Source organism: Budorcas taxicolor, chromosome 2, assembly GCF_023091745.1.
Source record: "Budorcas taxicolor isolate Tak-1 chromosome 2, Takin1.1, whole genome shotgun sequence".
In the NCBI taxonomy this organism is placed as follows: Eukaryota; Metazoa; Chordata; class Mammalia; order Artiodactyla; family Bovidae; genus Budorcas; species Budorcas taxicolor.
The window spans coordinates 68,812,393-68,837,810 of record NC_068911.1 but is presented as its reverse complement, the minus strand read 5'-3'; the positions used below and the strand labels follow the sequence as shown (position 1 = coordinate 68,837,810).

The following is a 25,418-nucleotide window of genomic DNA, read 5'->3' as shown; positions in this document are numbered from 1 at the left end:
ATCCCCAGGGCTGATCTCCTTCAGAATGGACTGGTTGGATCTCCTTGCAGTCCAAGGGACCCTCAAGAGTCTTCTCCAACAGCACAGTTCAAAAGCATCAATTCTTCAGCGCTCAGCCTTCTTCACAGTCCAACTCTCACATCCACACATGACTACTGGAAAAACCAGTCTTCCATTTTATGAATTTATCATAATTTACCCATGCTATTGTTGATGGGCATTTGGGTTATTTCCACTGTTTTCTTTTACAGACATTCTTGTAGATGGCTTTTGGTGCTGCTCTGTAACCTCTATGCATGTTTGTTATCTGTATTTCTAGGAGTGAACTAGTGACTTCATCCTGACAATTTTGCAATGTGGTTGAGCCAATCAACACTCTTTCCAGCAGTATCTGAGTGCCAGCTGCCGTGCTCAGCTTCTTGATCTCTGAGTGCCAGGTGCCATACTGATAAGTACTTAATACACATGAACTTATTTTAATCCTCATAATTTTTTTATTTCCCCTTTTTTAACAGATGAAGAAACTGAGGCACAAAATGTTTATGTAACTTGCTGAAGGTTGGTAGCTAGTAAATCTTAGATTCAGAACTGAAGTTAGACGCTCCAGCCTCACTGGCTCCACCTAAGTTATGAATGGACCTCCGGCCTGTACTGGTGAACTCTGGGCAGAGTGACAGGAGTCGGGGAGAACCACCATGTTTCCTGTCCGGGTGGCTGTACTGGGGCTTGAAATGTTCATTCCAGTGCTAAGGGTCGGGGAGGGGGTATTGCTTGAACTTCAAAGCAGACTTGCTTGTTTTTCACTTGTTCTACAAGTTGGAATAAGCGGAAGCAACATGAGGATCCTGCCTCTGGGGCTGGTACAGCTCTTAGGAGAAGGAATGAGACTTGGCTTTCTCTCCTCTGTAGTATTTTCAGGGCCACTCAGCCTGCATCCCCTTTCGAGTGGGAGCTGGAGAGGAAGAGGCCATAGAGTGGACATTCCACTTTCCCTCACTGTCCAGATAGAACATCTTTTCCTCTAGAAACCACACTGCAAACGGGAGCAACATTCCCAGGCTAGCCCAGAAAACCCATAATGTAGCTGAAATATTAGGCGTTTGCAGCTGAATTGTTTCCTAGCTTTTCGTTTTCATTGCAAACATGTAGTATTTTAGTTACATTTTGGGCAAATAGGTTAGCCTAGAACGTAGCCACATTGTTTATGTCGAAAAATGTTTTCCAGCAGCTAAGACCACATATTTATCTTGGTGTAGAACTAACTTTATCTATAGTATGGATCACTGACTACCTGAGTATTCTGCTCCAAGCAAACTGTACAGGATACATTTATTTGATAGTAAGATGAAAAACATCTCTAAGAAGATAGGGAATCATTTTCTGTGGACACACTCTGACAGGGACCGAGCTTTAATTAGCTAAGATATTTAAAATTTTAGCAATACAAAAATCCACCTGCTTTTCATTTGTCATATACGGGCTTTTATTTACCAGTCTACGTGGGACATGGAAACATTGATGTCGCCACCTGAACCACTTATAGATCTTCAGATCTGTGTGGGAAAAGGAACAATAATTATAATCTGCTTCAGGCTAGAATAATTCAAAAGGAAATGTGCATTACTAATATGGCAGAGCTCATAAAATTTCAGTGTCAGTTTGCCACTTGTGGTTGAAAATTGGAGTCAGGCTGGTTGGCTAGAGGCAAAAAGACTAGAGTTACACAATATTTATGAGGTCTGAAGTTAGCAGTCACCAAACCCAAATATTGCCAGCTTTCAGATTGGTCAGTGAGGTCAGTATCATCTAGTCATGGCAATGTAGTTCAGAGCTGAGTAGATTTGGGAATGATGAAACATTACTTCTAAGTATAAATTCTGTCTATGTCAGTCCACCGCTATCTCCTTCATAGGATTTATAGCCTTCCAATTTTATATATTATCCCCAAGATACTTCCCTGAGGGGCCCCATACGTTTGTGCAAAAAATCTGCTTGCTGCCTAAGGTTTTATGACACAAAGGTGGAAGTAGAACCTTCCTCGCTGCAGTATTATTTCTGCAGCACTTCCAGTGTTGAACTTCTGTGAAGACTTCCTGCCTCTCTGTACATCATCAGAGTGGTCAAGGCCCAGCCAGTACCTTATATCATCCTGTGCTCAGAAACAGTTTGATGTCCAAATCTGTTACTTACATGGTATATGTAAGTAACTCATATACTCATAGTATATGTAAGTAAGCAGCTAAAACTCAACCCCAGGATGACTCCCAAGAAGCACATGTCGTTGTGAACCGAAGATTCAAAATGTGTGGATAACTGTACAGTTTCTGCCATCAAGAAGCAATCAGCCCTGGGGCTGTTCCTAACAGGAGCAACTGCAAGTTGATGCTCATTTTAAATGCTTTGTTTTCTCATGTGTAAACAGCATCCTAGATTTAAAGTAATCTTTTGATTTCCTATACTTCTTTGAATTCATAAAAAAAATTATGCTTTTCAGTGCTAAATCAAATGCTCTTTGAATGTTTTATTATTGGAAATTTCAAATGTAGGTAAAAGAGAAAAGGGTGTAAGCCCCCATGCTATTACCTGTGGATAAGATATTTATAATGGAAAAAATTAGTCTTTTTTTTTTCCTGCCAAGAGTATGTCATAGGGATTTCACATACTTGCAGGTGGAGTTGGACTTAGAATTCTAAAATGCATGGAAGAGAATACATCAGGAAGGCATTTGCTCTCCTCAAAAGAGAGGATTTGGCCCCACACACCCTGGCTCCCTTTTTCACAACTTCAAGACATATTTGTCTTCCCAGGGGAAAGTCAAACTGAATACAAAAGGTTCCTGGAAACTAAAGCTATGCAGAGACCTTGTTCAGAAACCTGGCAGATTACTTTAAATTTATTTTTAATTAAAGTTCTGGATCTGCAACTTCCCTGGTGTTCCAGTGGCTAAGACTCCATGCTCCCAATGCCCAGGTCCCTGGTCGGGGAACAAGATCCCACCGCAGCTAAGAGTTTGCATTCCAAAACTAAAGATCCTGTGAGCTGAGGTTACAGCTGCAGAATGCAGAAGGGCTCAATGGAGACAGGAACCCAACCACTGAAAAGATTAGAGTTGTCCCAACCTACCCCAGACACATAACTCAACACAAAAGCAAGACTAAGGTATAAAATTAGGTTCAGTTCAGTTCAGTCGCTCAGTCGTGTCTGATGCTTTGAGACCCCATGAATCGCAGCACACCAGGCCTCCCTGTCCATCACCATCTCCCAGAGTTCACTCAGACTCATGTCCATCGAGTCCGTGATGCCATGCAGCCATCTCATCCTCGGTCGTCCCCTTCTCCTCCAGCCCACAATCCCTCCCAGCATCAGAGTCTTTTCCAATGAGTCAACTCTTCGCATGAGGTGGCCAAAGTACTGGAGTTTCAGCTTTAGCATCATTCCCTCCAAAGAAATCCCAGGGCTGATCTTCAGAATGGACTGGTTGGATCTCCTTGCAGTCCAAGGGACTCTCAAGAGTCTTCTCCAACAGCACAGTTCAAAAGCATCAATTCTTCAGCACTCAGCCTTCTTCACAGTCCAACTCTCACATCCATACATGACCACAGGAAAAACCATAGCCTTGACTAGACAGACCTTAGTCGGCAAAGTAATGTCTCTGCTTTTGAATATGGTATCTAGGTTGGTCATAACTTTTCTTCCAAGGAGTGAGCGTCTTTTAATTTCATGGCTGCAGTCACCATCTGCAGTGATTTTGGATCCCCCCAAAATAAAGTCTGACACTGTTTCCACTGTTTCCCCATCTATTTCCCATTAAGTGATGGGACCGGATGCCATGATCTTAGTTTTCTGAATGTTGAGCTTTAGGGCAACTTTTTCACTCTCCTCTTTCACTTTCATCAAGAGGCTTTTTAGTTCCTCTTCACTTTCTGCCATAAGGGTGGTGTCATCTGCATATCTGAGGTTATTGATATTTCTCCTGGCAATCTTGATTCCAGCTTGTGTTTATCCCAGCCCAGCCTTTCTTATGATGTACTCTGCATAGAAGTTAAATAAGCAGGGTGACAATATACAGCCTTGACGTACTCCTTTTCCTATTTGGAACCAGTCTGTTGTTCCATGTCCAGTTCTAACTGTTGCTTCCTGACCTGCATACAGATTTCTCAAGAGGCAGCTCAGGTGGTCTGGTATTCCCATCTCTTTCAGAATTTTCCACAGTTTATTGTGATCCACACAGTCAAAGGCTTTGGCATAGTCAATAAAGCAGAAATAGATGTTTTTCTGGAACTCTCTTGCTTTTTCCACGATCCAGTGGATGTTGGCAATTTGATCTCTGGTTCCTCTGCCTTTTCTAAAACCAGCTTGAACATCAGGGAGTTCACGGTTCACGTATTGCTGAAGCCTGGCTTGGAGAATTTTGAGCATTACTTTACTAGGATGTGAGATGAGTGCAATTGTGCTATAGTTTGAGCATTCTTTAGCATTGCCTTTCTTTGGGATTGGAATGAAAACTGACCTTTTCCAGTCCTGTGGCCACTGCTGAGTTTTCCAAATTTGCTGGCATATTGAGTGCAGCACTTTCACGGCATAGATAACTGTAGAACAATAATAAGTGTTTAGAAGTTTTAATGTTCCCCCCCCCCAACCCCTCATTATTAGGTCATTGCTTTTGAGGGCTCATAATCTTTTAAAGCATTTTTATTTTTTAAAAATATTCTAATTTATTTAGTGGTCTGATCAGTTTCTATTTGCAGCAGGCAAACTCTTAGTTGTGATGTGTGATCTAGTTCTGTGACCAGGGATCAAACCCAGGCCCCCTGCATTGAGACCACAGAGTCTTAGCCACTGGGCCACCAGGAAAGTCCCAAGGGAAAATATTTTAAATATCAAACCTTTCCAAAAAATCTGTCCTGTTTTGGTGCTTTTAATTTACCGGCACTTTTAGCACCTGTTAAACCTATTGGGTTCAACACTTCATATATGAGAAGAAGGAGGGTAACACTAGGGAAGGACAAGGTAAGGGGGTAAGTTGGCAGTGATGGAAAGCAAAGTCCAATGAACCCCACTCAGCCCCAACACACTCCTTTCCATTGGAAAAAGTATGCGAGTCTGGTATTGAGGCACATAAATGTATGACGCTGGAGTATTAAATCAACTTTTAAACTTAAGGGTTGTTTTTTTTTTTAAGTTATTGTCCTATGTACTGTGCTGTGCTTAGTCACTCAGTCATGACCGACTATTTAGGCAGAAGATATAATGGAAAAATTCCATTTATAATAGCAACCGAAAGTATCAAATATCCTGGAGTAAACAAATAATAAAGAATACACAGGTCTGTGTGAAGACATTAGATGTCTACCGAGATATATTAAAGAAGACTGTAGTAAAGAACCCACCTGCCAGTGTAGGAGATATAAGAGATGTGGGTTCAGTCCCTGGGTTGGGAAGATCCCCTGGAGAGGGACATGGCAACCTACTCCAGTATTTTTGCCCGGAGAATCCCATGGACAGAGGAGCCTGGTGGGCTACATTCCATAGGGTCGCAAAGAGTCGGACATCACTGAAGCAACTTAGCACGCATGCATGCAATAAATACAAGGACAACTCTTAAATAAAACAACTGAATATTTTAGAGAGTCATAGTCTCCCTGAGTGAGTGAAGTGAGTGAGAGAGTAAAGTCATTCAGGCGTGTCCGACTCTTTGCGACCCCATGGACTGTAGCCTAACCAGTTTCCTCTGTTCATGGGATTTTCCAGGCAAGAATACTGGAGTGGGGTGCCATTTCCTTCTCCAGGAGATCTTCCTGACCCAGGGATTGAACCCAGGTCTCCTGCATTGTAGGCAGACGCTTTACCATCTAAGCCACCAGGGAAGATCCATAGTCTCCCTAGATTAATCTATAAATTCAATATAAACCTAGTTGTATGGCTGAACACACTTTAAAATAAGGTTGAAATGCAAATGGAAAACTGAAAAAAAATTGAAACAATATACTACACAAACATTTAATGTTCCTATTTTACAGAGCACACTTAAAAGTAAATCCAGTAAAAATCAACCTATAAGAGGCCTAAATGGGGAATTCATAAAAGTATATCAGTACATAAAGAAATCTTCAATCTCAGGAGTATCTGAAAAAAATAAGTAAAAGCGAGATGCCATTTTTCATTTATCAGACTGACAAAGATTTCATCACTAATAATATTGGTGAGGGTGTAGGGAATTTGACACCTTTGGGAATATAAATTTCTCTTTTGTGGAGAGCAGTTGTGCAGGTGTGTCAGAATTTTGTATATTTTTTAGCTCAAGAATTCTACTTCTGGGAATTTAAGCTAAAGAGAGTAATTACAAATACATATATTTGTATACAGTGTATTTTGCAGGGCAAAAAACAAAAGAGCTCACCTAAATGCTCATCACTGGTTCAATAAAGGGCTATTTTACTCATCCATATAAAGGAATACTGTGAAACCAGTAACCCAAGAGGATAAAAAGTTTCATGTAGACTGAAGCAACTTAACAGACACACACATAGAGAAATGGTCTAAAGTATGTTTGCTGAATGTTGCTGCTGTTGCTGCTAAGTTGCTTCAGTCGTGTCCAACTCTGTGCGACCCCATAGACGGCAGCCCCCCAGGCTCCCCCGTCCCTGGGATTCTCCAGGCAAGAACACTGGAGTGGGTTGCCATTTCCTTCTCCAATGCATGAAAGTGAAAAGTGAAAGTGAAGTCACTGAGTCATGTCCAACTCTCAGCGACCCCATGGACTGCAGCCCACCAGGCTCCTCCGTCCATGGGATTTTCCAGGCAGGAGTACTGGAGTGGGGTGCCACTGCTGAATGTTAACAGTGGTCATTTGAGAAAGCTCTTTACCCTTTTTTTCTTTATATTGTTTATGCTTTCTCAATGTTGTTATGTGCGTGTGCGTGCTAAATCGCTTCAGTCATGACTCTGCGATCCCATGGACTGTAGCCCAATAGGCTCCTCTGTCCATGGGATTTTCCCTGCAATATTACTGGAGTGGGTTGCCATTTCCTCCTCCAGGGGATCTTCCCGATCCAAGGATCAAACTCTCATCTCCTGCATTGCAGTCAGATTATTACCTGCTGAGCCATTGGGAAGCCCCCAGTATTGTCATTAAAGTGTTTAATATCATCCATATACCATTTCATAATCAGGGGGGAAAAAAGCAAGTTTCCTATGAACTCTGGCTCGTTCTGTGTGGTTTCAGGCGAGGACAGAGTGCATCTACTCAGGAAAATGACCCTTGAGAAGTGGATTCACAAAGAAAAAGTTAATGTCAGACACTGGCTTCTTCACAGCTGCCAATGCTCAGGAGTTTCCGGTGGGCAGAAAGCGATGTGTGTGGCATCCATCCATTTATTAGAAAGGGCCTAATTCATGTAGAACAAAGTGGTGGGATGGTTCTGCAGGATCGTCTTCCAGCATGGTGCCCAGCCGTGTAGGCCAGAGCTGCATTTCTTGGTCAGGCTCGGTGCAGAGGTCAGTCATGACGAGGAAGGGAGGAGAAAGGTGGAGTTGCTGTTCAGAGCGTCACATCTGTCGATCTCCATGCTCCTTACCAGATCTTTTTACACAGAGCTGGAGTGAGGTGATTCGTAGCTGTATTTAAAGGCCAGTTCTGCTTTCCCTTGTTCTTCTTCCTTTCACTTCTTGTTGGTAGTGCTTGAAATGTAAATAAGTTCTTCACTGTGTGAGGACATAATGCTGTATCCTCATCGATGGGTGCTGTCGTCTTAGTCATGTCTAACTCTTGGCAGCCTTGTGGACTGTAGCCCACCAGGCTCCTCTGTCCATGGGACTCTCCAGGTGAGAATACTAGAGTGGATTGCCATGCCCTCCTCTACGGAATCTTCCCAACCCGGGATCAAACCCGCGTCTCTTTTGTGTCCTGCATTGGCAGGCGGGTTCTTTTACCACTAGCACAACCTGGGAAGCCTGTGTCCTCATCTATACTGCTGTATATTTGTATAATATGGGTCTGATTGTGTCCTTGGGGCCTCGGCTCCTTTGCAGCTGGCTTCCGCAAATTTTTTTCTTTCTTCTCTAATGCAAAAGTTTTCATAGATTTCCATCTGATGCTTTTTTTTTTTTAAAACTACAGTTTGGTATCTCAGAAATCTGTCCCTGTGGGTGTTCACTTGTATTCTGAAAATAGAGCTAGGGTCTTGAAATGGTTTCTGAACAAATAATGAAACATGTGTTCAAAGTCTGTACCTCTTCCTTCTCCTTAACCACATCCTAGATAACCTGCCATGGTAAGTGTCATTTGTGTGAATAGATTCTCTAGTTTTAGTTTTCAAGGCCTTTTTTTTTTATTCTAGCTGTCTGGATGATTAATGTGACTAGGAAAATACTGTTGACCCATTTAAATCATGTCAAACAACATCTATTGCTCATCTACATAATGAAATACACACTGAACATTACATCTTAAGTGTGGGAACCAGTGAACTACAAAATAATGTTTTACTCCTATAGCTTATGAAATAAAATAAAAGACATTAGGACTAACTGTAGCATTAAATATTAAACCATTCAAATGGTAATTGTCAGTGAAAATCACCTGTAAACTGAAACAGCTAATGCCATTTCTGCTTTAGTAGCTAATTAGAAGAAGTGGGGTGGTTACATGCAACAGGGTGAATTTTAGATAAATCTTTATGTCAAAGCATGTTTTAATATTACTTGACTACTATGGGATTTATTGTATATAGTTGAATTTTTTTCAGTTGTTAATCAGTGGTTGTGAAAATAACAGTTCACTGAAAAATTAGAAAAAATTGTTAGACATTTTTATCATGGTTTCATTAAATTGGTCCCTGAATACCTTTAAAGACAGCTGATTTATAGTTGAAACTATTTTGATCTGTGATCAGTTAACAAGGATAAGCTTTGACTACTTTTGAAATATTTAAATTTTATAAAGACATCAGTTGGCATAGTATTTAAATAAATGCAAATGTTAAAGGCACTCAATTTAGGCTATCAGGTTACCATGGTTACACCTTTCCATGTTATTTTGTGTATCTCGTGTAAATAGCTCTGTGAGTCACTGATAATTATTTGTTTTTTTGTTTGTTCTGTTGGTAATTCTGTGTTTAGCTGAATTTAATACAGTTCACACAGCTTGCTTTGGTTTATGTATATTTTAGTGTTTGTGATTGACAGTGATTGAGCATTTCTTATGGAGTGCTTGCCTTTTTTGTCGTAAATGATGTATGTTGGTAGTGCTTGAAATGTAAATAAGTTCTTCTTGTATTACTGTTTAATAAACAGGAATTTTTATGCAAAGAAGACTTTTTTAGTACATTTAAACAATAAGGTTCAGTGAGCTCTAGAATATTTCTATTAAATAGTCTCACGCCAAAAAAAATATGTTTAAGCTCTTACAGACTTTGAGGTACTAAAGTTACCAAGGACAACGTAACAGCTTACAGGTAAGCAAAACATTGACTAAACATCATTTAGTAACAGACTAAAAATAGCAACATTCTGATATCTCAAAATTATTTGTGATAGGCAACTTTACAGAAAATGTCTTCATAACTGAGTAGAATATTTCTAGAACACAATTTCTTTCAGTCCACCCCTTGCACAAATATAAAGTCTATTCAATATGCTAATGTGTTTGGAAGGATATGATTCTTGAAAAAGCTAGAATCTTTTATGCTTCTAAATGGAAGAAGATATTTTCCTTAGACTTTACTATCAGCTTTCTAGCAAGGCCCCACCAAGAACTCTCAGGAAAACATCAAAATTAGGAAAATTAGGCTGTGCATAATTCATCCTCCTGAGTTTAAGCGTTCTCTTAATATGCTGCAATCAGATGCCGTCCATTTTGTATTTATACATCTGCAGTCTCATTTGATGGTCAGAGTATTCCTGTGATAAAGGCAGGAGAGGACCAGTGCTTTGGGTAGAGTGGTTTTTAACTGGCAGTTCTGGAACCCAACCTAGGATCTCCTGACTGTTTTGTGAGTCACTTACTTTATAGTTATCCAAAACACATTTCAGCATTCAGTCTGGTTTCTGCCTACTGATTAGTTCATTATAGAGTGGCCTTCTCCCACAGCCAGGGAACCAGTGATCATGATGACCTTTTATGTGCTTATCTTGTGCGCCTTCCACACCTTGGGGCATACAGTTGTCAAAGCAACCCTGTGAGGAAGGTGTTACTATTCCTGTTAACATTTGAGCAAACTAAGGCTTAGGAGAACTTGCCGAAGTAAACCAGCTAATGCTTGGAGAAGAGAAACCAACTTAAACAGCGACTCAAGTAAGTATAATTAGGAAGGCACACCTTTGGGGGGGGAAATCTGTGTCGCACTCACAAACAAAATGTAAAGTGTTTGAAATTCCATTGTTTCTTTCTTTTTACCTCCAATTGGACTATATTTTATTGAGGCATTTTGGGGGTTGGTATCTTTTTCTTTTGTAACACTCTCATGGAAATATAGTTCAAAAAATGTTCACATTAGACAATAGCATGCTTCAAATATTGTAACCATCAGATATTTCAGAACTGTGGCTCTATTGAAGACTTTAATCTAAAAATGAGATGACGAGTTTGTCATTCTATCAAGTGTGAATGACCTCTGTCAGCTAAGGTTTTTAAGTAATATTATATTTTCAAATATGAGAGGCAATCTGCTTTATACAGATAAAGAGAACGCATTTGGGTAGTGGTGATGGTTTTCATTTTTAATCTTTCTGTACAGAAAATAATGATTTTATAGCTGAGCATCTATATCTGAAAAAGAAAAAAAAATGAGACAGTTTATAAGGAGTCTTTTAAACGTGTTGTAGTTTAATACATTGTACTTTTTGCATTAATTCTGAAAGCAATGGAGTGGTTATTTAGTCATATGGTCAACTAAAGCTACACAGTTGAATTGAATATAAAGTTATTTGTGGCAACATAACTATATAACTTCAAAAAGCTGCCTTCAGATAATTTGGAACCTTTTCTTTTGCTAAAAGGGTGACTGTGTATTTTCTCTCTCTCTCTCTCTTTTTTTTTTGTGTGAAAAGGACTCCTTGATGAGTGATCTTGGCCTCTATTGTCTTGAATCTGTGCAGTCTCAACTGCAGAAGGCTGGAAATACATTGTTTTCCTAGAGTTTAGCTTTCTCATTTTCAGTTGTGATTATTGACCTACCTACCTAACTACCTACCACTTCTATTGCCTGGTTACAGGGCAGAGACAAAGCTCCCATAATTGTCAAAATACCGCTGTAGTATCTATATTCAAATGGTTTCTTTTTATTTCATGCCTTTCACTTGAGTTGTACATTGAAAACATTCTCAGGAAAATATTAAGATGTAGTTTTATGGGTTTTAGGGGGGGAATGCTACACGCTGAGTCACTCAGTCATGTCCAACTCTTTGTGACCCCGTGGACTGTAGCCTGCCGGGTTCTTCTGTGCATGGGGATTCTCCAGGCAAGAATACTGGAGTGGATTGCCATGCCCTCCTCCAGGGGATCTTCCCAACCCAGGGTTCAAACCCAGGTCTCCTGCACTGCAGGCAGATTCTTTACTGTCTGCACCACCAGGGAAGCTAATGATACTGAAGTCTGGGTGAAAGCTCTGAACTGTTTTATATCAGTTGCTTGCATAAATAACTTTAAAGGGCTCATAGGAAGAAAGAAAGGAAAAGAGGAAAAGAAATGCATCCAACAATATAACTAGATCATGTTGCATGTAGAATTCAGTTGACCTTGTTGTGAGAGACTAAAATTGTACTTTTCAATGCTTTAATACAATTGAAAATATTCATACTAAAGCTGTACTTTTGATCATAAAAGTTCCAGTGTCTTCTGTTACTTGATATTTTTATCCAAATAGCTAATATTTTGAGCAGTATTTTACATGACGGTAGTACTTAAGAACAGTCTTCTTTAAAGAATTAAAGAACTTGCTTAGTATGTGAATTCTTAAGCTGATTATATTTTTATATAGACTTTCTCTAAAATTGAAATCCATGTGTCATTTCTGTGAAATTGCTCTTTCTAATGCTTTCTTGTGTTCTCTAATATAATTTTTTTCTATTTTTTCCTCTGCTTTAACCCAAGTATGTGAGGTAACAGGAATTTTTTTTTTTTGAGAGACGTTGGAAAGTTGAAGCTTGCCAGATGTTCTGTGCTAACCTAGAAGTGTGCATTTTCTGGGTCTCAGGACTGTGTGAAATTCTTTCCTGTTACTTTGACAGAATGAATGTTTGCTTTTGGGTCATTTTGGTGTTGTACTTCTACTCTGATCAGAGCTTGTCTTTTATTCTGTATTTAAATGATATCACGGCATGCAGAAAATCTGGCAAAGAAAATGATATTTTGATGACATTTTTCACAGGGCTCAACTAGAATGAATTATTACATTTTAACCACAGCCCTAATAAACAGCTCCTTTATTTCCCATGAAAGGATACAATATTTCTTTGTCCAAGAAGTTGCCTGAGTATATGTATTGTTGAAGTGTTAAAAAGCTGCTTTTCTCTAAACTTTAGCTGAGACACAATGGGATTTTCTAAGCATATACTATTTCAGTGTGACTCAATGTTTTATGATTATAAAAATGAATTTAAATTCAAATTTTAAACTAAACGTTTTTCACCTTAAATGGAGAAATTTTATATAATAGCCTTAGTTCCTTTTACAGATCAATCATTTCTATGTAACTTCCACTTATCCACTTAAATGATCTGATTTTAGTTTTAGATTTTGTGTTTTACTATAATCTTTGACATTCTTCCCCAGGCTAGAGTTGGGCCAGCCTAAAGGAACTTTTTTCTAGTTTCACAAATATGACTCTACTTTATTAAATAGGTGTACTTATTGATCTGTGTTTCCAGAATAGGTTGGGTTGTTTTTGTGGCCCAAAAAGAGAGGAATGCTTTTTGTTTAAATAACAGATCCCTAGTTGCTGGTGGTGTAAATTAATGAATAATCACATGTTATCCAGTTCGCTCTTGTCAAGAAACAAAAAATATTTTTCCTCTATGCATTTCTGAACTTGTCATTGACATTATACTCTATCAGTTAGTACTGATACATTTTTTAAAAGGAAAAGGTGTGTAGCATGAAGCCAACTTCCTGATGGAGCCTTCGGGAAGGTCACGTTTTGCCTTGACCCAGGCATCTTTCCTGAATGTTTTTATTATTGGTGGAGGGTGGCCCTTAGGCGCTGCCCGTTCCTCTTCCCAGAAGTGCTCTGTGGCTGACTTTCCAGCTCATCTTCTCTAGAACCAGGATTCCCAGGCTTTGGTTTGGGGGCTTGATGATGAGTTCTGACATCCATAGCCTCGTATGTGCGATGAGGACTACTACCTCACCTTCATTTGACTATTTAGTTGGCTTTTTATTACTATTATATTTATTTGTGTATAGCTGCTCTGAGTCTTCGTGGCTGCACAGGCTTTGCTCTAGTTGTGGCCAGCGGGGGCTACTCTTCATTGCAGCATGTGGGCTTCTAATTGCAGTCACCTCTCTTGTTGTGCAGTTTGGGGTCTCGGGTGTGAGGGCTTCAGCAGTTGCAGTACATGGGGTCAGTAGTTGTGGCTCCGGGCTCTAGAGCACAGACTCAATAGTTGTGGTACATGGGCTTAGTTGCTCCCCAGCATGTGGGGTCTTCCTGGGTCAGGGATCGAACCTATGTCTCCTGCATAGACAGGCAGGTTCTTTACCACTGAGCCACCAGGGAAGCCCTGGCTAGTTAGTTTTATTTGTTGTAGTGGCTCAATTCTATTTTAATATGAGAATGATAAAGTCTCATAAAATTTGCAAACTTAGACCTTTAAGCAACTAGGACAAATTTTTATGTTTTAGCATAAAAGTGACTTGTGACTTTTTTTTTCCATCACTTGAAATACTTTGCATATTTCTTTTTTTATTTCCGTGGAATCTTTGTTGCTGTTTTAGCAGTCTTAGCTATAAATAACTTCAAGGACAACACTGTTGGATGTCAAGTAGAACCTTTATTTCAGACAAGTATTTATGCTAGTATACTCTAGACTGTGTGCTTTATTTTGAGCATTAAAGAAAGTGATCTGTTTTCCAGTACCTGCATAACAATTGGCCTGCATCCTCTTGAGAAATGTTGTTTAATAAACACTGGAGCTTTATCGTCCAGAGGCTGTTGCCAAATGCTGTTAATTAAGCAAAAAAAAAAAAAAAGTTTTTTTTACAGGTTTGTGAAACAGATCCACTCTTCTCCTTGTAATGGCATCTTAGGTTGAAATCCAGGAAGTAATGGTGTATGGTGTCCATATCCATGATTTCCTGAGTTGAAGAAAAAGTGTGGAACGCATCTGGGGAAAAGGAGGCTCTTTACCAGCTTGTTTCCTGTAAGCTCAATTGGAAGACCTTGTCTGTGCAAATAGATTTCAAAATAGAGCCTGCCCTTTGACTGTCTCCATAATTACATGGCTTGCTCTGTATTTTATTTGGCAGCCAGAGCAGTTAACCCCTGGAAGGAAGGGGCTGATAGTATGGCCAGCCTAGTTCTCCAGACATGTCCATGGGAATGAATAAAGCACTGTTTGGAGAAGCCCAGGCTAAAAACACACTAGAATGCAACTGAAACTTTTAAAAAACAAGTTTAATAATGTTTGCTATGATTGGGTTAAAACTGTACTTTATCCTTATTGTGTAGATTGTAGAGAGGTATTAATTGTTTTAAAAAAAAATTACGAGTTGGGGGGAGTTCCTTGTTGCTTTGATGTAATCAACATCTGTCAACAGAATGAATTTGCTTTTGTTTAGTTCCAAGGGCCCTTGTCCTTTAGCTTTGCCCAATCAGTATCTGCTTCAGCCTGGGGCATTCCCCTAGCTGTTTGGATTCCCGCTCCCCCCCTCCACCCCGCCACCAGCTTCTTCTTCTTCAACAGATGCACAGGTTATTTCTTGTGAAATGTGAGCTTCTCTCCTCTGTAGTCTCCTTGAAATGGGAAGAAACTTTCAATCTTTCTCATTTACTTTTGAAACATGTACCTCTTAGTACTGGATTATAAAAATCAATGGGAGCTACAGCGAGTGAGACAGACTTTTTAATTTTCCTTTCACGACTTTTGTGCAAGTTATCAAACCCATCAAGTGGACAATCAGTGTTTTAGGTCAGGAAATATGCATGGCTGAGTTCCCCGTGCTATGAGAGCCTGCGCTTCTTCCCTGGGTAATTGGTTGGCGTTCATGAAGTGCGATCTTTCTGTGGTTCTAAATCAGCACCTTGAAAATGTCTTTCTGTGGGACATTCCCTCCTGAGCCTACTGTAGTAACCAATATTTCTGAACAGTTCAAAATATCTCAGATTGCTGTCACAAAGTTGCTTTTTTTTTTTTAACATTAATATATTATTTTAGGAAATAATTTGATTTAAAATTAAAATTATCAGTGAGTGTAAGAGCCATATTTGGAAATGAATTAGTGAAACATTGTTGTTTTTTCTCTTAGTAATCATAAATCATTTAAATCTGGCAGGCATTCCTCCCTCCATCCAAAATAATTGCCTCCATTTGTAAAATCAATTAGATGTTGATATGCTATAAATAATAGTTTTGTTACTAGACTTTGGCATTTGCTCATCATTATGAACAAATACATTCAGCAAGACATTTTACAGGGTGTCTTTTAAATTGCATATTATCTCTGGTTGACATTGTTGGCTAGTGTAAAGTTACACAGGCCACTTTATTGTGTTGTTTTCTGCCCAGATACTTGAAGCCTCTGAAATATCCCATAACTTCGAATTGATGGCACTATGCAGGGTAAAAGTGCTGTCCTGGAAATGTACAATGAAACAGAGGTATTGGTAGCCCACACTTGAGTACAATGTACTTTGTTCAGTTTTACAACCGCTGAAGATAATAAGCATTTTAAATGTCTCTTTGAAAGTTCATTCAGAACGCTCCCTTAAAAATACTTGTTGACCAAAAGAAAACTTGCATTTCCAAGAGTAAAATCGGTTTAATTAAGGGTCATTAGTAGAGGTGCAGATAAAAACCCAGGGCTCAGTGGGTGAAATGGAAGCATTTCATTATGTGGTACAGAATGCATGCGCAGATAACAATTAAAACAGACCCTGAGTAAGAGGCCAGTGAATATAGGGCATGCAGTGTGCAGCAATATTAGTTATTTTGAATGCATTCCTCCCCCATCATACTTGAATTCAACAGTCTCACCTTTCAGACTTAATTGGTAAAGGGAAATAAAATGCAGCTTTTAGAAATTGATGTTATTACTGAACATGAAAATATTTAAAACCATAATGTAGATTTACATTGCAAATGCAAATTTAGGATATGAAATATGTGCCACAGGATCCAAAGGACATACAGCAATTTCAGGAGACATTCAGGCCACACTGTATGCTCCTCTGTGGAGGGAAAGAAGCCTGTTGTTTTCAATGTTCAGCTTAAACTTGGAGCTGATAGAGTTTTTATGACACTGAAAATAAATTCTTACTATTACCTGTGATAACTAAATATTCTAGTATTCATAACAAATAATGTATAGATTTACTGCCTGAGGAAACTATATAGAGTTTCTGTTCCATAATTGATAGTGACAACACTCACTATGATCATGTGTTTTAAGATCAAATTAGTCCAAAGCAGCTCCTTGCTGATCAGGGCTCTCTTCTCCTGCGGTTTCTGATGATTTCCTACTAGCGTGTCCTAAACTTCAGGTTAGTCAATGTGCCTCTTCTTTCCTGAAAATAACTTTTAACAAAAGAGGATTTGCTGTGTGTCTTGAGTGAATGATGGTTTCCAGAAGACCAAGGGGCCAGTGCTGTGGCTGATGGAAACCTACCCTGGTGTCCCTGCCTCTGATGATGGACCTCCATGCATCAAATTGACTGTAACATTGACAGTAGCAAGTTGGAAATTAGATATAGTTATAAAAAGTTCTTCTTATAACTGTATCTGTTCTTCTTATGTTGTATTGTTCTTCCAATATTGTATTATTCTTACATTGCTCTTCTTATAACTGTATTAGCTGTTCTTCTATTTAATTATCTTTTAAAATTGACATATAGCTGACGTGTCTCATATGTATTCATTTTGGATGTACGAAGCAGTGCTTTTACAAAGAAAGGAAATATATAGGAAATTCAACAAACTTTTCTAGAATAATCTCTAATAGATAGTGTAGTTTGTGACCCTGAATGTAATTGGGATAGGAGATTTTAATTTTGGTCACTCTGCATTTAGAAAACTGGCTAATTGCTGTTTATGTATTTTTTTAAATTTATGGCTGCGCTGTATCTTTGTTGCAGTGCGGGGTTTTCTCCAGATGCGGCGAGTGGGGGTTACTCTCTAGTTGTGGCACCAGGGCTTTTCGTCGTGGTGGCTTCCCCTGCAGCAGAGCACAGACTCGAGGGCAAGCAGCTTCAGCAGTTGTGGCCCAAGGGCTTCGTCGCTCCCCGGCCTGTGGGATCTTCCCAGATCAGGGATTGAACCTGTGCCTCCTGCATTGGCAGGTGGATTCTTTACCGCTGAGTCACCAGGGAAGCCCAGTTGCTATTTATTAATTACACTATAATAAGCAAAGTTAAGGATCTCCCCCCCACCTCATTTTTATGCTACATTAATTGGAGAGCCATTGTCTTCTAAAGGCACATATTGATGTAAGACCATTTCTTCATTTCACCTGTAAAAACACTAAATTGGTATTTTTTCTGGTTTGTAATGAATAGTTAGTGGAATAAACACAGTATGGTACCTTATTATCCTGTTACTTTGTGACAACATTTATAGGGTATCTTTTATCAGATTGAAAAGAGATTTTGCTTCCAATAAAAAATATCTTATGAAAGTAAAGTTGCTGAGTACTTTGCAAAACCATAATTGTCAACAGATTGGATATGTTCAGGCTATGTTCCCAATGTTTAAGTCATTTGTGTATGTGTGTGGGGGGGGTACCTGCCTCTTTTTGGCAGCGAGCTCATTATTTAGCAGAACAGGTATGTTGGCAACGCTGTTCATTTTAGAAATGAATGTCTCAAAAGCCTCATTCAGATATCCTAGTAGAGGCCTGATGACTTCATGCCTTCAGTTTAAGGACACAGGAAAGATTCCTCCTATAATGACTGTCTACTTGAACTTGATAATACTGATAAAGGTGCTCTCTCTTTCGTGTTATCACCTGCATTGAAAAAAACCTTCATGAGTCACAAAATTGATCAGATTCCACATCATCCCACGGCCTGGGGTGTAGCATGACAGAAGTCAGTAGCCGCCGAATGAAGGCACGACTGTCAGAGCTGAAAGAGACTGCAAAGATTGTGAAGTTCAGCTCCCTCCCTGTAATGTCTTCTGCGCATGCATGCTCAATGCTCAGTCATGTTCGCCTTTTTGCGACTGTGTGGACTGTAGCCCGCCAGGCTCCTCTATCCATGGGATTTCCCAAGCAAGAGTACTGGAGTGGGTTGCCATTTCTTTCTCCAGGGGATCTTGTCCACCCAGAGATCAAACTGCGTCTCTGATGTCTCCTGCATTGGCAGGCAGATTCTTTACCGATGAGCTATCTGGGAAGCTCGAGTCTTCTGTAGCAGTGGGTAGTGTCTGTGAAGTGCTCAGCACAGAGCTTGGCATGAGTAAGCTCTCACCCAGTGTCCCCTGTGGTTGCTGCTCAAGGTTACACACTTAGTTCCTGGCAGGTCCAGGAGCAGAATCTCTAGCTCCAATGCTGTGTCACTTGGGCCGATTTTTCATCAAGAATATCACCATCTGATACAATTGAACGTCTTGCCTGTGTCTCACCACGGAATGTGAGCACCCAGAGAGGGACACTGTCACTTCGTTTAACCTCATGTCTAAAGCATGACATATAGGAGGAGCTCAGTAGTGAAAGTCGCTTAGTCGTGTCTGACCCTTTGCGACCCCCATGGACTATACAATCCATGGAATTCTCCAGGCCAGAATACTGGAGTGGGAAGCCTTTCCCTTCTTCAGGGGATCTTCCCAACCCAGGGATGGAAGCCAAGTCTCCCTCACTATAGGCAGATTCTTTACCAGCTGAGCCACCAGGGAAGCCCAGGAGAAGCTCAATAAGTAATTGTCAAATAAAAGAATAAACACATTTTGAGGCCCGAGGTAAACATGTTGAGTGTTGAGAGGGGAAAGGAAGAGACATAAACATTTATGGAGCGCCTCCTTTTTTTTTATGGCTTGTGGGATCTCAGTTCCCCGACCACGGGTTGAACCCAGGCCACAGCAGTGAAAGCCTAGAATTCTAACTACTAGATCATCAGGGAATTCCCCCACAGAGCACCTACTTTTTAAAGATGGTTTGAGGATAATGTTATTTCTGCTAATTCTCACAACAGCCTTGTGGTGAGGAAAGCACTACTGTTCCCATTTAGTGGTGAAGAAAGTGAGGCTTAGAAGTTTTGGTAACTCAAGATCTGTCTGACTTCAAAGCTCGTATTATTCTCACTCCTGCAGTGCCTCCCGGTTAGATTAATTCTAAGACTTTTCATGAAAAATACATTCTTTCTGAATGTTGGCTGGTCTCATGATGTTTATTTTTTTCATGATTAAAAAAAATATTTCTTTGAAATTGAATCCCTGAAAAAACACACTTTCTAGCCAAGCATGCCAGCTACTAGAACCTGTGCACACTGTTGAAAGGCAGCTTGGAGCAGCAGAGCCAGCCCTGGATTGGGACTTCCAGGACTCTAGCTGGGGGTGCCAGAGGTGTGTCTTGGTTCCTCATCCATAAAGTAGTGACATCAACAGCTGTCCCCCTCCCTAACAGCACTGGCAAGACCTAGTGTGTGTGGAGCACCCAGCTAAGTCACTTCAGTGGTGTCCGACTCTGTGCGACCCCATAGACAGCAGCCCACCAGGCTCCCCTGTCCCTGGGATTCTCCAGGCAAGAACACTGGAGTGGGTTGCCATTTCCTTCTCAGAACTCTGCTTAATTACAGAAACTGGCTATGAAGTGTTAACCACTATCACTGTTACTATTTTTATTAGTCTTACCACCATTAATAGTTATCATAATACATGCTTTTCTCAGAAGGGAAACATTTGTAAGCTTAACTTTGGTCCTACCTAGGGATGCAGTTAGGGAGCCCAGAATCATGGATCGATTCCACCTGAGCCTTTCCTTGGTGATAGCTGGGATCCAGATTTTCCATTCTGTATCCACAGACTAAAGAGCCTCTTGATGAAAGTGAAAGAAGAGAGTGACAAAAATGGCTTAAAGCTCAACATCAAAAAACAAAGATCATGGCATCTGGTCCCATCACTTCATGGCAAATAGATGGGGAAACAATAGAAATAGTGACAGACTTTGTTTTCTTGGGCTCCAGAATCACTGCAGATGGTGACTGCAGCCATGAAATTAAGATGCTTGCTCCTTGGAAGAAAAGCTATGACCAACCTAGACAGCATATTAAAAAGCAGAGACATTACTTTGCTGGCAAAGATCAGTGTAGTCAAACTATGTTTTTTTCAGTAGTCATGTATTGATGTGAGAGTTGGACCATAAAGAAGGCCGAGTGCTGAAGAACTGATGCTTTTGAACTGTGGTGTCGGAGAAGACTCTTGAGAGTCCATTGGACTGCAAGGAGATCCAACCAGTCAATCCTAAAAGAAATCAACCCTGAATATTCATTAGGAGGACTGATGCTGAAGCTGAAGCTGCAATACTTTGGCCACCTGATGGGAAGAGCTGACTCACTGGAAAAGACCTTGATGGTGGGAAAGATTGAAAGCAGGAGGAGAAGCGGATGACAGAGGATGAGATGGTTGGATGGCATCACTGACTCAATGCACATGAGTTTGAGTAAGTTCTGGGAGATGGCAAAGGACAGGGAAGCCTGGGAGGCTGCAGTCCATGGGGTTGCAAAAGTCGGACATGACGGAGCAATTGAACAACAACAACAGTTCACAGACTGTCCAGCCAAACCTCTGTCAGTCACCTCCCTGCAGCATGTATCTGGTCAACAAAGGGAGTTTGGCTTGAGAAAGACAATGGATTAGACCAACCCATCGCCACTTTTGGAAAAAAAAATAGTAACTTTTAATAGTTTTCAGATGACTTTTACATTTTCAGAGTGTTTCCTTGTGTGTTGTTAGTTCATGTTTCTTATGCGTGGAAGAGGAATATACTTTATGAAGGCAAATTGACCTGGGTCCCCTCAGCTTTGCACTCTGGAGGGAGTTATTTGCCTTTGTGTACCTCCGCATCTTCAACTGTGGAGCGCAGTGATAACAGGTCACAACTTACATGGTTCTCATGAAGGTTAATGAGCTAACATATGTAAAGGGCCTAGTGCAGTAATTGATGCATAAGAAGTTCTCAGTGAAAAAGCTATGACAAACCTAGACGGCATATTAAAAAGCACAGACATCTCTTTGCTCTCAAAGGTCCATCTAGTCAAAGCTATAGTTTTTCCAGTAGTTATGTATGGATGTAAGAATTGGACCATAAAGAAAGCTGAGCACTGAAGAATTGATACTTTTGAACTGTGGTGTTGGAGAAGACTCTTACAGCAAAGAGATCAAGCCAGTCCATCCTAAAGGAAATCAACCCTGAATATTCTTTGGAAAGACTGATAGTGAAGCTGAAGCTCCAATACTTTGGCCACCTGATGTGAAGAGCATTGGAGGGGACCCCAATGCTGGGAATGATTGAGGGCGGAAGCATATGAGGGTGGCAGAGGGTGAGATGGTTGGATGGCATCGCTGACTCAATGGATATGAATCTGAGCCAACGCTGGGAATAGTGAAGTACAGGGAAGCCTGGCATGGTGTGGTTCGTGGGGTCGCAAACACTCATCTCAGACACCACTTAGCAACTGAACAACAACCATTAAGTTCTCAGTACCGGAAGCTATAGTGAAGCCCATAGTATCTTTCTCATTTTGCTTTTTAAGTATTCTTGAAGGAACTATTGTTTTTTGAGCATCTACTAAATGTAAGGCACTTTCACATACTTTATTCCAATTAATTCTCACTTGAGACTGAAAACAAGATTCTTGCTCAAGGCCCACACAGCTGAGAAGTAGTAGAGCTGAGACAAGGCCGGGCTTCTGATTTCTAGCTATCTGCTTTTACTAGGAAACTGCCCTGCCCGCTCTTAGACCAGTTAACACCTCTGGGGATGATGTGGTGTCTTGAGGGAAATATTGTACTCTACAAACTTCAGGGAATATGTATCTGCCTCTATCAAACAAAGGTGATATTCCTGGCAGTATTTTGTCTGGTATTTGGAATTGTTTAAAATATTGTTTAAAATATAATACCTGAAACAGCTCTGTAAGTTTTATTCAACAATATTTTATTCAGCTTTCTGGAAGAACATAATTGAGTGAAACTTACGACACTGACAGTCTTGCCTGGTGGCTCAGATGATGGTAGAGAATCTTCCTGCAATACAGGAGACCTGGGTTCAATCCCTGGGTGGGGAAGACCCCCTAGAGAAGGAAATGGCTACCCATTCCAGTAATCTTCCCTAGAGAACTCCATGGACAGAGGAGCCTGGTGGGCTGCAGTTCAAGGGGTCACAAAAGAGTGAGACATCACTGAGTGACTAACTTTCTACTCTGATACTCAATCAATGACCATTGGAGTCTGTTTGCATCTGTGCCTTTTTTTCCAATTCACTTAGACATCTTGAGTTTTGGGGCCAATACCCACCTGCAATTTGTGTTTCCATTACTCTAGGCCAGTAAGTCTGAAACTTTAGTGTGCATCAGAATCACCCTGGGTGAGGGTTTGTTAAACACAGATTGCTGAATTCATCCCACAGTTTGGGTCAGTAAATTGAGGAGGGGCCCAAGAATTTGCATCTTTTCCCCATGTGATACTCAGATGCTGGTCTGGGTATCACATTTTGAGAACCAGTTCTCTAGATCAGGAGTTGACAAACTTCTTCTCTAAGGGGCAGGTAGTAAATATGTTAGGCTTTGTGAACCACTTGTTCTGTGTCACAGCTATTCAACTCTGCTGCTGTTATGCAAAAGCAGTCATGACTAATTATAAGCGAATGAGTATAACTATGTTCCAATAAATCTTTATTTATGGATTTATGGGCACTGAAGTTTGAATTTTGCATAACTTCATGTTATAAAATGGTCATGTTGTAAAATGGGATTTTTCTTATGATTTTTTTCAACCATTCATAAACATAAAAATCATTGTCAAGTTGTTGGCTCTATGAAAACAGGAAGCAGGCTGGATTCGCCCTTTGGGTTGTAGTTTGCCAGCCCCTGACATGCAATTATGGCATGTAAGGGAGATTTAAACAACTGTTTTAATTATAAAAATAATGCAAGTGAATGTTCCTGAAAGTCTATTGGTTTAGAGAAAATAGAATGAATCAGGAAGTCTTCCTTCCCACCCCAGCCCCAATCAGATGCCCCAGAAATAACCACTATTGATGAATATCAATCTTCAGAAATTTTATAGGCATATACAAACTTATATAAATGCATAAGCTCTTTTTACCTGAATGAGTTTTTCATACGTACTGCTCAGCATTTCCGAGCAATATATTGTGACCTCTTCCCATATCAATATGCAGAGATGAGTTAGCGTTTTCTCTTTAATACCTCTCTACTTTTCTGTCTTCTGTTGTGTAGATTTACCATACTATATTTAACCAGTCCCCTGTGGATGGACATCTGGATTATTGCTCATTTTTTTCTGCCACAAACAGTGCTGCAGTTCATCGCCACACTTCCATCACTGCATACGGCAGAGTCCTAGGAGAGGAGACACGAGTCAGAGGATATGTGCGTTTGAAATTTTGATGGGTACTTTTGGAGCCTACATTCATTTTCTTTCAGGGTTGCACCCTACATTTTTACTATTTAGTCTTTATCTGACTTGAGCATTCATTACAATGAATTTCAGTATAATGCCTCGCTGCACATGAACTTAACACAGAGTAGTAATCCTATCGAGGGCAAAAAAGTGCAGCTGGCAATTTGTCCAGGATTCAGGAAAGGAAAACGACCTTAAAGAATATAAAGCCACCCAAACAGTGCCCTGAATCTAGGGTCATCCTGGACATGGCTGCATTTAAGGTACCACAGCACAAATTGCTCTTTTTATAGACCTGGTGTTTAGCAGATGTTTCTATATGTTTGTTTCCCACTAGGATAGAGTTTTCCATTGTCAAACATTTAAGTAAACATAGCATTAGCTAATAAATATGCTGTACTGCTATTGTAGTAGAACTCAGAATGTCACTGCTTTCCTTCCTGTTTGGAGCTTTTCTGTTTTTGAACCAATAAAGGATTATTATAATGATTTAATAGACAACGATGCAACAACTGAAAATGTAGCACTAAGTAGGTTTCTTTTGTTGTTTTTGACTTAACATACGTCTATTTCTGCTCCCAGGTTGTCATAGGATTTTCTCGTCACCACTCAATCATATCTACTTACACACGCAGTCAACCAGTCAACAAAGAAGAAATTTCTTTTTCCGGAGACAAAGAGAGATTTCCCACAGTATAGTTTTGCCGGCTGCAGTTTCTTCAGCTCATCCAGTCCCTAAGGTACTGCATTGCCTATTATCTGTTGCTTTTTCCAGCCAAGATAAAGGTTAACTGCAGAAGCGAAGGAGTGTTTTTGCACCTTTGATTTCTGAGCCGTCTGAATTATAATTTTTAAACTTGGTCTGTGATATAAAACTGTGATTTGGGAAGTGTTAACATCCTGCAGTTCTATAATATTCACTTTTTAAAATAAGGCACTGAGCTTCTAACTGCTTAATTCTTTAGAATTTAAATTTCTATCATGAAATTTTCCATATTAAATTTCTACCATGAGGATAAGATTCTATGTATGTAGTTTCTTAACTTAAAAAAAATTTTTTTTTGACAACAGTTGGAATCACTTAAGAAAGATTCCTTGAAACCAATACACTAGGCGTTTTTTCCCTAAAGCTTGCTGTTACATTTTCTGTTACTATTAATGCTGTCTTTCAATTGCCCTTTAGAGTAAATTAAATAAAACATCTTGTCTCAAAGCATTCTTGATTTTTTTCAGAGAGTATAATTCTGTGAAAGACAATCTATCCATTTTTCCAGATGCAATGTAAAGGAAGTGTGGGGATCATTTAGGAAGAGCGAGAATAGCTGAAAGAAACAAAGATTTGCCACGAAAATCACCTGCTTTCCCTCTTTCTATGACTCTTTTTGCGGGGTTGCAAATCCACATTAAGTATATCATACTCGCTGAAGGCGAGTGGCCCATTTTTGTGACAAGGGCTGACAAGACAGGCCACCAGAGGCCAGAGTATGTTTCTGGTACTTCCTTAGTGGAAAACAAAAAAGAAGTCTCCAGAGAGGTGAATGTATTGTTTTAGAATTTCAGTGACAAGCCAACAGCCCTTCTGCCTGTGGTTGTAACCTGGCCAGATTGCAAAGCCGGGAGGAGGCGGG

At 40.1% G+C, this 25,418-nt stretch overlaps 1 protein-coding gene across 3 annotated transcripts in view; it reads left to right on the top strand.

The window, feature by feature from the left end:
• METAP1D (methionyl aminopeptidase type 1D, mitochondrial) overlaps positions 1 to 25,418 on the top strand; it is a 73,656-nt gene that overhangs the window by 31,451 nt on the left and 16,787 nt on the right. Inside the window, exons 1-3 of one of the 3 annotated variants that reach the window (XM_052635426.1) lie at positions 326 to 437; positions 23,607 to 23,780; positions 24,373 to 24,530. In XM_052635426.1, the coding sequence (XP_052491386.1) occupies positions 23,777 to 23,780; positions 24,373 to 24,530 (162 nt within the window). In that variant the 5' untranslated portion in view covers positions 326 to 437; positions 23,607 to 23,776. Of the gene's footprint in view, positions 1 to 325; positions 438 to 23,606; positions 23,781 to 24,372; positions 24,531 to 25,418 lie in introns of those variants that run through there. The other 2 variants (XM_052635424.1, XM_052635423.1) reach the window with 2 other exon arrangements.